The sequence below is a fragment of the Balaenoptera acutorostrata genome, chromosome 16 (assembly GCF_949987535.1).
Source record: "Balaenoptera acutorostrata chromosome 16, mBalAcu1.1, whole genome shotgun sequence".
NCBI lineage: Eukaryota > Metazoa > Chordata > Mammalia > Artiodactyla > Balaenopteridae > Balaenoptera > Balaenoptera acutorostrata.
This window is the reverse complement of record NC_080079.1, coordinates 64384112-64397792: the sequence shown is the minus strand read 5'-3', so window position 1 is coordinate 64397792 and position 13681 is coordinate 64384112. Positions and strand designations below refer to the sequence as shown.

Below are 13681 nucleotides of genomic sequence, written 5' to 3'. Positions count from 1 at the left end.
CATAGACACAGAAAGCAGATTACTGGTTGTCGGGTCCTGGGAGGAGGAGGGAACAGGGAGTGACTACTTAAAGGTACAGAGTTTCTCTTTGGGGTGATGTAAATGTTCTAGAATGAGATAAGTGGTGAGTTGCACAACACTGTGACTGCACTACATGCCACTGAATTGTACACTTTAAAATAGTTCAAATGGTGAATTTTATGTTATGTTAATTTTACCACCAAAAAAAAAAGGGAATGAAGTACTGATACACGTTACAATGTGGATGAACCTTGAAACCAGTTTTCTAACTGAAAGAAGCTGGATATCATGCGACCCCATTTATGTGAAATTTTCAGAATAGGCAAATCCATAAAGACAGACAATAGACTGGTAGTTGTCAGGGACTGAGCGATGTGGGGATAGGGGACTGCTAATGGATATGGGGCTTCCTGTCAGAGTGGTGAAAATGTTCTGGAATTAGACAGTGGTGATGGTTAACAGACTAGTGTATGTATCAAAAACCATAGAACTGTACACTTTAAAATGGTGAATTTTATGGCATGTGGATTATATCTCAGTTTTCAAATTTTTAAAAATAAATAAATAGAGCAACTAAGTGTTAGCATGTGGGGAAGGAAAGAAGAAAACAAGAAATACAAACTACCAGATTTTTAATACAAACTACCAGATTTTTTCTTTCCTGGAATGAAGGAGAAAGTTTACTTAGTTAGCCACAGAAGTTCAGTAGTAGAAATAACAATGCTTTGTCAAATGTTTTGCTCCTCCATTCTTTCACAGTTTGACGGCATGGGCTTACAACTCTGTCATTACAGGTTAAGTTTGGTGCTGGGTAAGATTTAGGTATAAAGACTTCAGACCCTACAAATATTTCTTACCATTATAATTGGCTGCATCAGGATCATCCACATTAATGGCAATGACTTTCCAGTCGGTTTCCCCTTCATCGATCATAGCCAGTATGCCCAGAACTTTCACCCTGATTATTTCCCCTCTTGCACATACCTGAAAGTCAAAAAACCACAGCCAGGTCAATACTACAGAATGAAACTTTGGAAGAAAAGTTTTACTTGGTGGATAATAGGAAATGAGGAGGATGCCAAATTTCTGCAAACTTAAGATTGTTCTTTAAGCAATTTTTAAAAAGCTAGGAGGGACCTTCAAGATGGCAGAGGAGGAAGATGTGGAGATCCACCTTCCTCCCCACAAATACATCAAAACTACATCTACATGTGGAACAACTCCTACAGAACACCTACTGAATGCTGGCAGAAGACCTCAGACTTCCCAAAAGGGTCTCGGTGCTCCAGCCAGGTGTCAGGCCTGAGCCTCTGAGGTGGGAGAGCTGAGTTCAGGACATTGGACCACCAGAGACCTCCTGGCCCCACGTAATATCAATCGGCAAAAGCTCTCCCAGAGATCTCTGTCTCAAAGCTAAGACCCAGCTCCACTCAATGACCAGCAAGCTCCAGTGCTGGACACCCCATGACAAACAACTAGCAAGACAGGAACACAACCCCACCCATTAGCAGAGAGGCTGCCTAAAATCATACTAAGTTCACAGACACCCCAAAACACACCACCAGATGTGGTCCTGCCCACCAGAAAGACAAGATCCAGCCTCATCCACCAGAACACAGGCACCAGTCCTCTCCACCAGGAAGCCTACACAAGCCACTGAACCAATCTTACCCACTGGGCGCAGACACCAAAAACAACGGGAACTACGAACCTGCAGCCTGTGAAAAGGAGACCCCAAACACCATAAGTTAAGCAAAATGAGAAGACAGAGAAATACGCAGCAGATGAAGGAGGAAGGTAAAAACCCACCAGACCAAACAAATGAAGAGGAAATAGGCAGTCTACCTGAAAAAGAATTCAGAGTGATGATAGTAAAGATGATCCAAAATCTTGGAAATAGAATGGAGAAAATACAAGAAATGTTTAACAAGGACCTAGAAGAACTAAAGAGCAAACAAACAATGACAAACAACACAATAAATGAAATTAAAAATTCTCTAGAAGGAGTCAATAGCAGAATAACGGAGGCAGCAGAACGAATAAGTGACCTGGAAGATAAAATAGTGGAAATAACTACTGCAGAGCAGAATAAAGAAAAAAGAATGAAAAGAATTGAGGACAGTCTCAGAGACCTCTGGGACAACATTAAATGCACCAACATTCGAATTATAGGGGTCCCAGAAGAAGAAGAGAAAAAGAAAGGGACTGAGAAAATATTTGAAGAGATTATAGTTAAAAATTTCCCTAATATGGGAAAGGAGATAGTCAATCAAGTCCAGGAAGCACAGAGAGTCCCATACAGGATAAATCCAAGGAGAAACACACCAAGACACATATTAATCAAACTATCAAAAATTAAATACAAAGAAAAAATATTAAAAGCAGCAAGGGAGGGCTTCTCTGGTGGTGTAGTGGTTAAGAATCCGCCTGCCAATGCAGGAGACACGGGTTCGAGCCCTGGTCCAGGAAGATCTCACATGCTGCGAAGCAACTAAGCCCGTGCACCACAACTACTGAGCCTGCGCTCTAAAGCCTTCGAGCCACAGCTACTGAAGCCCGTGTGCCTAGAGCCCATGCTCCACAACAAGAGAAGCCACCACAGTGAGAATCCCGTGCACCGCAACAAAGAGTAGCCCCCACTCACCGCAACTAGAGAAAGCCCACGCACAGCAACAAAGACACAACGCAGCCCAAAATAAATAAATTTATTTATTTTAAAAAAAAGCAGCAAGGGAAAAGCAACAAATAACATACAAAGAAATCCCCATAAGGTTAACAGCTGATCTTTCAGCAGAAACTCTGCAAGCCAGAAGGGAGTGGCAGGACACATTTAAAGTGATGAAAGGGAAAAACCTACAATCAAGATTACTCTACCCAGCAAGGATCTCATCCAGATTCGATGGAGAAATTAAAACCTTTACAGACAAGCAAAAGCTAAGAGAATTCAGCACCACCAAACCAGCTTTACAACAAATGCTAAAGGAACTTCTCTAGGCAGGAAACACAAGAGAAGGAAAAGACCTAAAATAACAAACCCAAAAGAATTAAGAAAATGGAAATAGGAACATACATATGGATAATTACCTTAAATGTAAATGGATTAAATGCTCCAACCAAAAGACATAGACTGGCTGAATGGATACAAAAACAAGACCCGTATATATGCTGTCTGCAAGAGACCCATTTCAGACCTAGGGTCATACACAGACTGAAAGTGAGTGGATGGAAAAAGATATTCCATGCAAATGGAAATCAAAAGAAAGCTGGAGGAGCAATTCTCATATCAGACAAAACAGACTTTAAAATAAAGACTATTACAAGAGACAAAGAAGAACACTGCATAATGATCAAGGGATCAGACCAAGAGGATATAACAATTGTAAATACTTATGCACCCAACATAGAAGCACCTCAATACATAAGGCAAATGCTAACAGCCATAAGAGGGGAAATCGACAGTAACACAATAATAGTAGGGGACTTTAACACCCCACTTTCACCAATGGACAGATCAACCAAAATGAAAATAAATAAGGAAATACAAGCTTTAAATGATACATTAAACAAGATGGACTTAACTGATATTTATAGGACATTCCATCCAAAAACAACAGAATACACTTTCTTCTCAAGTGTTCATGGAAGATTCTCCAGGATAGATCATATCTTGGGTTACAAATCAAGCCTTGGTAAATTTAAGAAAACTGAAAATGTATCAAGTACCTTTTCCGACCACAACGCTGTGAGACTGGATACCAATTACAGGAAAAAAACTGTAAAAAATACGAACACATGGAGGCTAAACAATATGCTACTAAATAACCAAGAAATCACTGAAGAAATCAAAGAGGAAATAAAAAAATACCTAGAAACAAATGACAATGAAAACACGATGACCCAAAACCTATGCGATGCAGCAAAAGCAGTTCTAAGAGGGAAGTTTATAGCAATACAATCCTACCTCAAGAAACAAGAAAAATCTCAAATAAACAACCTAACCTTACACCTAAAGCAATTAGAGAAGGAAGAACAAAAAAACCCTCAAAGTTAGCAGAAGGAAAGAAATCATACAGATCAGATCAGAAATAAATGAAAAAGAAATGAAGGAAACGATAGCAAAGATCAATAAAACTAAAAGCTGGTTCTTTGAGAAGATAAACAAAATTGATAAACCATTAGCCAGACTCATCAAGAAAAAAAGGGAGAAGACTCAAATCAACAGAATTAGAAGTAACAACTGACACTGCAGAAATACAAAGGATCATGAGAGATTACTACAAGCAACTATATGCCAATAAAATGGACAACCTGGAAGAAATGGACAAATTCTTAGAAAAGCACAACCTTCTGAGACTGAACTAGGAAGAAATAGAAAAAATAAACAGACCAATCACAAGCACTGAAATTGAAACCGTGGTTAAAAATCTTCCAACAAACAAAAGCCCAGGACCAGATGGCTTCACAGGCGAATTCTATCAAACATTTAGAGAAGAGCTAACACCTATCCTTCTCAAACTCTTCCAAAATATAGCAGAGGGTGGAACACTCCCAAACTCATTCTATGAGGCCACCATCACTCTGGTACCAAAACCAGACAAACATGTCACAAAGAAAGAAAACTACAGGCCAATATCACTGATGAACATAGATGCCAAAATCCTCAACAAAATACTAGCAAAAAGAATCCAGCAGCACATTAAAAGGATCATACACCATGATCAAGTGGGGTTTATCCCAGGAATGCAAGGATTCTTCAATATACGCAAATCAGTCAATGTGATATACCATATTAACAAACTGAAGGATAAAAACCATATGATAATCTCAATAGATGCAGAAAAACCTTCTGACAAAATTCAACACCCATTTATGATAAAAATCCTCCAGAAAGTAGGCATAGAGGGAACTTACCTCAACATAATAAAGGCCATATATGACAAATCCACAGCAAACATCGTTCTCAATGGTGAAAAACTGAAACCACTTCCACTAAGATCAGGAACAAGACAAGGCTGCCCACTCTCACCACTATTATTCAACATAGTTTTGGAAGTTTTAGCCACAGCAATCAGAGAAGAAAAAGAAATAAAAGGAATCCAAACCGGAAAAGAAGAAGTAAAGCTGTCACTGCTTGCAGATGACATGATACTATACATAGAGAATCCTAAAGATGTTACCAGAAAACTACTAGAGCTAATCAATGAATTTGGTAAAGTAGCAGGATACAAAATTAATGCACAGAAATCTCTTGCATTCCTGTACACTAATGATGAAAAATATGAAAAAGAAATTAAGGAAACACTCCCATTTACCATTGCAACAAAAAGGATAAAATATCTAGGAATAACCCTACCTAAGGAGACAAACGACCTGTATGCAGAAAACTATAAGACACTGATGAAAGAAATTAAAGATGATACAAACAGATCAAGAGATAGACCATGTTCCTGGATTGGAAGAATCAACATTGTGAAAATGACTCTACTACCCAAAGCAATCTACAGATTCAGTGCAATCCCTATCAAACTACCACTGGCATTTTTCACAGAACTAGAACAAAAAATTTCACAATTTGTATGGAAACACAAAAGACCCCGAATAGCCAAAGTAATCTTGAGAAAGAAAAACAGAGCTGGAGGAATCAGGCTCCTGGACTTCAGACTATACTACAAAGCTACAGTAATCAAGACAGTATGGTACTGGCACAAAAACAGAAATACAGATCAGTGGAACAGGATAGAAAGCCCAGAGAAAAACCCACGCACATATGGTCACCTTATCTTTGATAAAGGAGGCAAGAATATACAATAGAGAAAAGACAGCCTCTTCAATAAGTGGTGCTGGGAAAACTGGACAGATACATGTAAAAGAATGAAATTAGGGGGCTTCTCTGGTGGCACAGTGGTTGACAATCTGCCTGCCAATGCAGGGGACACGGGTTCGAGCCCTGGTCTGGGAAGATCCCACATGCCGCGGAGCAACTAGGCCCGTGAGCCACAATTACTGAGCCTGCGTGTCTGGAGCCTGTGCTCCGCAACAAGAGAGGCCGCGATAATGAGAGGCCCGCGCACCGCGATGAAGAGTGGCCCCCACTTGCCGCAACTAGAGAAAGCCCTCACACAGAAACGAAGACCCAACACAGCCATAAATAAATAAATAAATGAACCCAAAGTTTAAAAAAAAAAAAGAATGAAATTAGAACACTCCCTAACACCATACACAAAAATAAACTCCAAATGGATTAAAGACCTAAATGTAAGGCCAGATACTATAAAACTCTTAGAGGAGAACATAGGCAGAACACTCTATGACATAAATCACAGCAAGATCCTTTTTGACCCACCTCCTAGAGAAATGGAAATAAAAACAAAAATAAATGGGACCTAACGAAACTTAAAAGCTTTTGCACAGCAAAGGAAACCGTAAACAAGACGAAAAGACAACCCTCAGAATGGGAGAAAATATTTGCAAATGAAGCAGCTGACAAAGGATTAACCTCCAAAATACAAGCAGCTCATGCAGCTCAATATCAAAAAAACAAACAACCCAATCCAAAAATGGGCAGAAAACCTAAATAGACATTCCTCCAAAGATATACAGATTGCCAACAAACACATGAAAGGATGCTCAACGTCACTAATCATTAGAGAAATGCAAATCAAAACTACCATGAGGTATCATCTCACACCGGTCAGAATGGCCATCATCAAAAAATCTACAAACAATAAATGCTGGAGAGGTTGTGGAGAAAAGGGAACCCTCTTGCACTGTTGGTGGGAATGTAAATTGATACAGCCACTATGGAGAACAGTATGGAGGTTCCTTTAAAAACTAAAAATAGAACTACCATATGACCCAGCAATCCCACTACTGGGCATATATCCTGAGAAAATCATAATTCAAAAAGAGTCATGTACCACAATGTTCACTGCAGCACTATTTACAATAGCCAGGACATGGAAGCAACCTAAGTGTCCATCAACAGATGAATGGATAAAGAAGATGTGGCACATATATACAATGGAATATTACTCAGCCATAAAAAGAAACGAAATTGAGTTATTTGTAGTGAGGTGGATGGGCCTAGAGTCTGTCATACAGAGTGAAGTAAGTCAGAAAGAGAAAAACAAATACCGTATGCTAACACATATATATGGAATCTAAAAAAAAAAAAAAAAGGTTCTGAAGAACCTATGGGCAAGACAGGAATAAAGATGCAGACGTAGAGAATGGACTTGAGGACACGGGGAGGGGGCAGGGTAAGCTGAGACGAAGTGAGAGAGTGGCATTGACATATATACACTACCGAATGTAAAACAGATAGCTAGTGGGAACCAGCTGCATAGCACAGGGAGATCAGCTTGGTGCTTTGTGACCACCTAGAGGGGTGGGATAGGGAGGGAGGGAGGGAGACTCAAGAGGGAGGGGATATGGGGATATTAAGTATACATATAGCTGATTCATTTTGTTATACAGCAGAAACTAACACAACAATGTAAAGCAATTATACTCCAATAAAGATGTTAAAAAAAAAAAGCTAAACAAGTGTCCATTAGTCCCATCAGAGTTGAGGGTAATTAATGTTTTTTAAACTGTCATCGATTGTGCTGAAGAATAAGTCCTCCATAATTTATTTCAAATAGCTATTTTAATGTACTTTCTTTACCTTTTATTTTATAGAAGTCACTGAGTTAGGCAAGTCATACAATATGCCTGAACTTGATGACTTAAGCAACTGAATGACAACTTTCTTTTCAGTCACTTAATATTTTCTTGAGCCTGGGAAAGATCATAAAGAAAATAACTATAGTCAGAATCTTAGAGCAACCCTACTTGAGAGAGGAATCCCTACCATAAATCTCCAACTCATGAGGTTACCTGGTTTGGGCCAATTCACTGGTCACTCCAAATCCTTAGGCAAGGTTTGCCTTGTTGCCTCCTGGTAGCCTTCATCTATTGACTACTCATCTGCCTTCTAAAGCAATGCAGAACATGTCCAGTTTTTCCACACACATGCATACAATACACATTTTTTTCTAGGCTAGGTTTAAATGTACAAATTATAATGTAGAAATGCTTAGAATGGAAAGGAAGCTTTTGTCACCCAAAGAGACCCATCATTACTTCACTAATATTCATATATTTTATTTACAGTATTTTTAAAAGTATGAAGTTTGTATATTTCATTGATATTGTCTCAACTCTACAGAAAAATATTTCAGATTCCGTTACCTTGCTTCCAATTTCACACACATCAATTGGGTCATTGTCACCACAGCAGCCGGTGTGTTCGTCATTGTGTCTTGGGTCTTCCCAAGTCTAAAAAAAAAAAAAGACACAGTATATCATTCCTGTATATGCTAATGACAAAGTGGATCATGTTGGCATTGAAAGATAACATCCCACGATATTTCTGCAAAAATATGAATCTTCAGCTATTTATTCTCATTAAAAAGAATTCTTTTTTTTTTTTTTAAAGAATTCTTTATTCACATCTAAGAATCTTAACTACACACAATAATCTTAACTAAACGCTGGGCTCCTATTAAGCGCATAATGCGGAACTAAATTTAATCTTTAAAATGGATAATGATGCTATTTTAAACAAACAAAACCCAACTAGCTAATAACTGAGACAATATGCAAACACAAATGTAGACCCAGATGTTCACTTAAAAAATATAGTAAAAGAAAACTGCTTTGATGAACTTTTAGTACTTACTATCTTCTACTAACCAGATTTTCTTTAAAATAAATCTCCAAGCAGAGATGGGTAGGTGGTAATATTAAGATGGAAATGACGTGTGCTGGTGGCAAAAATGTCATCGCTGACCAGGAGCCAAGAATAAAAAGTTTAATCAGGATTTGCTGAAGCTTTAAATTGCTGGGTTTCTTCCCTGCTAAACTGCAAGACAGAGTCCTTGCAGAGCAGCTCACAGAAGAAGCGATGGCCTGTGCCTGCCAGGAAGTTCAGTTTAAAGTGTAGCTGTTGTTTTGGTTCTTTTCCCTCCCAATCTGGAACATATTTCTTGGATTTGTTTGCTTACTCAGCTGGAGTAAAGGCAGAGAGATAAAAGTAAAGGGGGAAAAGGAAGACTGGACCCAACAAAGCCAAATCCAACCTACAGAAGAGTAAGTATTTCAGCAATGTGTTCCCAGAGGGATGATATTTCAAGGCTAAATAGTGAATCAACTGAAGCTCAAGGTGAAGTGCTATAACGAAAGCAAACGACTTTGTGACTACCTAGCAAGCTAGATGGGTTTGACCTATGTTTTAGTAACTTACAGATTGTTTCACAATAGATTCCACTTAATAGACTTAATGGTTAATAAAAACAAACCATTTATCAACAGGAAGAAAATAAATTGAATATTTCATTTAAAGATCCTAAGTGCCACAGCATTAGCTTAACCAAACCAGAATTAAATATACGTTATTTACTCATAGTAGACATGATTCTAGTGATTCTTCATTCAGATATTAAATAAGAGTCTACTACACACAGGTATTGTGCTGGGGATAAATTGGTAAACAATGCAGATATCCCCCCTCCTCAAAGCTTTGACTGTTTAGGAAACAGAATCCCATTATTACTTTACCACAAAGAGCTTGGCACAAAGAAAGTAATCAGGACTATAGAGATACTAGTCAGCAGCTGTGAGAACTTACATGCGCCAGGTACTAAGTGCTTTATTCCTCAAATAGCCACACAAGCTATGTGCTAGGAATATCCCAGGAGAAAATATTAACATCTCAGGGAGGAAGAAGCAGAGGCAAGTTAGATAAGCTTTCGCAGACAGTTTAGATTTATTTCCAGTTTTAGTGAGGGCCACTGGTAGGTTTTAAGCTGGGACGTGATATCGAATCTGATTTAAGCTTTAGAAGGTTGCAGCTGGGACTTCCCCGGCAGTCCAGTGGTTAAGGCTTTGCCTCCCAACGCAGGGGGTGCAGGTTCAATGGGGGAGTTAAGATCCCACATGCCTCCCGGCCAAAAAACCAAAACATAAAACAGAAGGAATATTGTAACAAATTCAATAAAGACTTTTTAAATGGTCCACATCAAAAAAAATCTAAGAAAAAAAAAGAAAGTGGCAGACTTGGGATTTGCACCCTCATCTGTGTGGTACCATAGGATCAGTGCTTTTAAGCACTAGTCTACACGGCCTCTCTCAATAGATACGCCACTCGTTCTGTAAAGAAAGAATTTGTGTAGTTTATAACCAGTCCATATAAAAAAATATTCCAGAAGAGAACAGACTTTCAAATGTGAATTCAAACATTGTAAATATTTACCTTTTAGCTCATCTTGAAAATAAGTTATTTAAGGAAGTATTAAAATGAGTTAATTACCCCTTATGTTTTTATAATCTACTACAGCAAAAACTTTTTGAAGGTGTTGAAATCTTTTTTACTAACAGTAGTAGGTTAAATTTTTGTAAGCTGAAAAGTACATTTCTAGCAACTGCACAGAGACATACCTGAGGGATGGCACCATAGTTCCAGATATATCCTTTATAAGGGAACAAATTTGCAACATAACGGAGTTTTCCTTTTTTCACATCTTGTTTAATTGGGTTTAAAGGATCCTTTGTAGCAATCTGAAATAAAAAATTTCAAATCATTGTATATTTGTATGTGAAATACTATTCAAATAGGGATTTAAGGAAATGAATTATGAAATGCACGAGTTCCACTTTAATGATATATTTTTACCCCTAACACTTTTATAATTTGAAATAAGTTTCTCCATAATCAGCCTTTAAGTGGAAAACATTTGAGGTATACAGGAACTATCAAGAAGGGAAAAAGAACATTTACTAATTCCAGAAAGCAAAAATTAGCTGGAATAAATCCTAACATTTGAGAAAATATCTAACTTCGGCTTTCCTTTAAAACATTTAATATTATTCAAATATTTGACTGTCTATTACATGTGAAGTGTTGTTACTGTCAGAAAGCATTATTACGTGACAGAAAATGTTACAAATATCCATAACGAAAAGTCAAATCTATTAGGTATCATCAGAAATAAATTAACAGGGACTTCCCTGGTGGCGCAGTGGTTAAGAATCCCCCTGCCAATTCAGGGGACGTGGGTTCGAGCCCTGGTCCGGGAAGATCCCACATGCCGCGGAGCAACTAAGCCCGTGCTCCACAACTACTGAGCCCTCATGCCACAACTACTGAAGCCCATGCGCCTAGAGCCTGTGCTCTGGAACAGGAGAAGCCACCGCAATGAGAAGCCCGCGCACTGCAACAAAGACCCAACGCAGCCAAAAATAAATAAATAACTAAAAATTTTTAAAAATAAATAAATTAACAAAATGTGACAAAAATTCCAATAAAATCATTTATGGCTGGAGTGACTGAAGCAAGCGTGTTGACTACATGGAGGAGTCAACAATGGAATTAAAGGGAAGAAGACAGAAGAGAAAAAGGTAATTCTAGGCTTTGGGAATGCCGGAAGGAAAGTCTGTAGCATATTTGTAAATAGTAAATGGTTGAGTTTAGTCGGAGCACAGAGAGAAGACTGGCAGGCAATGGGAGATACAGCTGGAAAATAGATTGGGACTAAAAAGAGGACAACCTTGGACATTAGTTGTTTAACCCTTGAGCAAATCGGTGCAACTAGATCAAAACTAATATCCTACATCTGACTAGCAAAGGTGAAACATACCTCCATTTTTGCATTCGACCAGCGTGGTACTTCAACCACCATGTGGAACACATCCTGAAAAACACAGAGAAGGTGAGATGGTCACAGGAGTTCATTTATTGTATTACTTCATTGAGTATGCCCCAGTCCTTCCAAAGTTAAACTGCTCATTGTATCAAATCTTTGAAGTCACGGACTTTCAACAAAATGCATCAAAAAGTAAGGCAGGCTGATGGATGAAGAGATAAAGCAAATACAGCAAAATAATTGTAGAATGAAAGTAGTGGGTGTATGATTGTTCACTGTATTTTTCTTTAAAGTTTTTGTTTGTTTTAATAAACATAGTAAATTTTTCATAATAAAATGTTGAGAGGGTGGGGTGGAAAGAATGTTCCTATAAAGAACGGAAACAGTTTTAAACATAGCAGAACTTGTATCTCTGAGGAGGGCCATCTTCAAAGCAACTGTCTCCAAAGGCTACGCATATCCTCCAGTGACAGTGCATTTACTCAGAATGTTTTTGGAACTTCTATTTCAGAGGTGGTTTATAAGACAAACCCCAAATCAGAAAATTTATTTGTCATACTTTAGTTTTAGCCTCAAACAAAATCAATCAGCTTGATTACCCACATTATTCTCCCAATTAGGCTGTTTTTAAAAATCAGGTACTCCTCAAAAAGATAAGAAGTTTGATACTGAAGATAAAATATTATGTTCCAAAAATATTTTAACCAATGGCAGTTCTATTGTAATTAGTTTACAGCCTTAAATTGACTAATTGAAATTGGATGACATATTAAAAAATTCTCAGATGCTTACTGCTTAAAAACCCAATTAATGAAAAATCACACTTTGTCATCTCCTTTGCACACCAGAGTCAAATACCAAGTTGAAATACATTTTGTAATTAAAACTGAGCTTTAAATGGTCAGAAAATTATTTTTGCCAAGGAATAAAACTAAGTTCAGTTTTTCAGTTTAAAACCCCTACAAAGGGCACACATGAAGCCAACTCTGCCATTACTTTTATAAAATGCATATTTTAAACAGTTGATTTAAAATGAAAATCACTTAGTTACACACTTGTTAGAATTACTTCTTTGCCACTTTGCATCAAAAAACAGGGACTGATAAGCTACTGAATACAAGGGAATAAGTCAAAGGTTTCCAGACAATAATTAGCTTGTTGCTATTTTAGCCAAGCAGAAAGCTCCACAGATTTGCATTCAAGAGGCTAAAACTTCTGTCACTTACTGAGGGAGACTATAGTATTCCATAGTTTCTGCTCCAAGCCTCCTGACATCTGCCTACTCCATACAACATAAAAACCACAATGAATGGAGACATTGTTTAAATCCAGGACTGAATAAACTGCTCTATCCCTGTAAAGTCATAACTGGGTGGTTTTAGAAAAAGTAACACATTGTTCATGGGTAGGAAACCTCAGACCCAATCTTCGATTACATTTCATTCTACTCACTGTAAGCGAGACCTGTGTCTATCTAGCACCACCCCTACGCCTCAGGTGTTAAAATGAAAGATCTGCACGTCCACCAACAAGTCAGAACTTAAAAGCGTACAGCAGTAATACCCTAAAGGTCCACGAGATAGAGCTGTTACTACATGAAAGGTCACCTGAGAAGAGAAAACCAAGGAAACTGGCTAGATGTTTAAAAGAAAATATTACCAAATGAATAAATTGCCTCAAGAAAAAAGTAGCAAATAAAGCTAAAGTCACTGATTCAAAGTTTGGAAACTATACTGAACACTTTAATGAAATTAAATGATAAATACATAGAGATCCTCAAAAACCACATTACCTAATATTACAAACCTACATAACTAATAGGAAAGCAGAAGAAAAGAAAAGAAAGAGAAAGAGGAGAAAGAACCAACATTACAGGAAAGAAAACATCTTTCAGGAAAACACTCTACTGCAAATAGAAGAACTCCGAAAGCCTGAGGGTTTGGTACTTTTTAGAAATTAGCTGGGCCAAAAATAGC

The 13681-nt window shown here is 37.9% G+C and overlaps 1 protein-coding gene across 1 annotated transcript in view; it reads right to left on the bottom strand.

Annotated features, from left to right (window-relative positions):
* PPA1 (inorganic pyrophosphatase 1) overlaps positions 1 to 13681 on the bottom strand; it is a 36869-nt gene that overhangs the window by 11760 nt on the left and 11428 nt on the right. Inside the window, exons 3-6 of the mRNA XM_007167737.2 lie at positions 11700 to 11753; positions 10501 to 10620; positions 8254 to 8340; positions 879 to 1005 (exon numbers count right to left, since the gene is read on the bottom strand). Of these exons, the coding sequence (XP_007167799.1) occupies positions 879 to 1005; positions 8254 to 8340; positions 10501 to 10620; positions 11700 to 11753 (388 nt within the window). The remainder of the gene's footprint in view (positions 1 to 878; positions 1006 to 8253; positions 8341 to 10500; positions 10621 to 11699; positions 11754 to 13681) is intronic.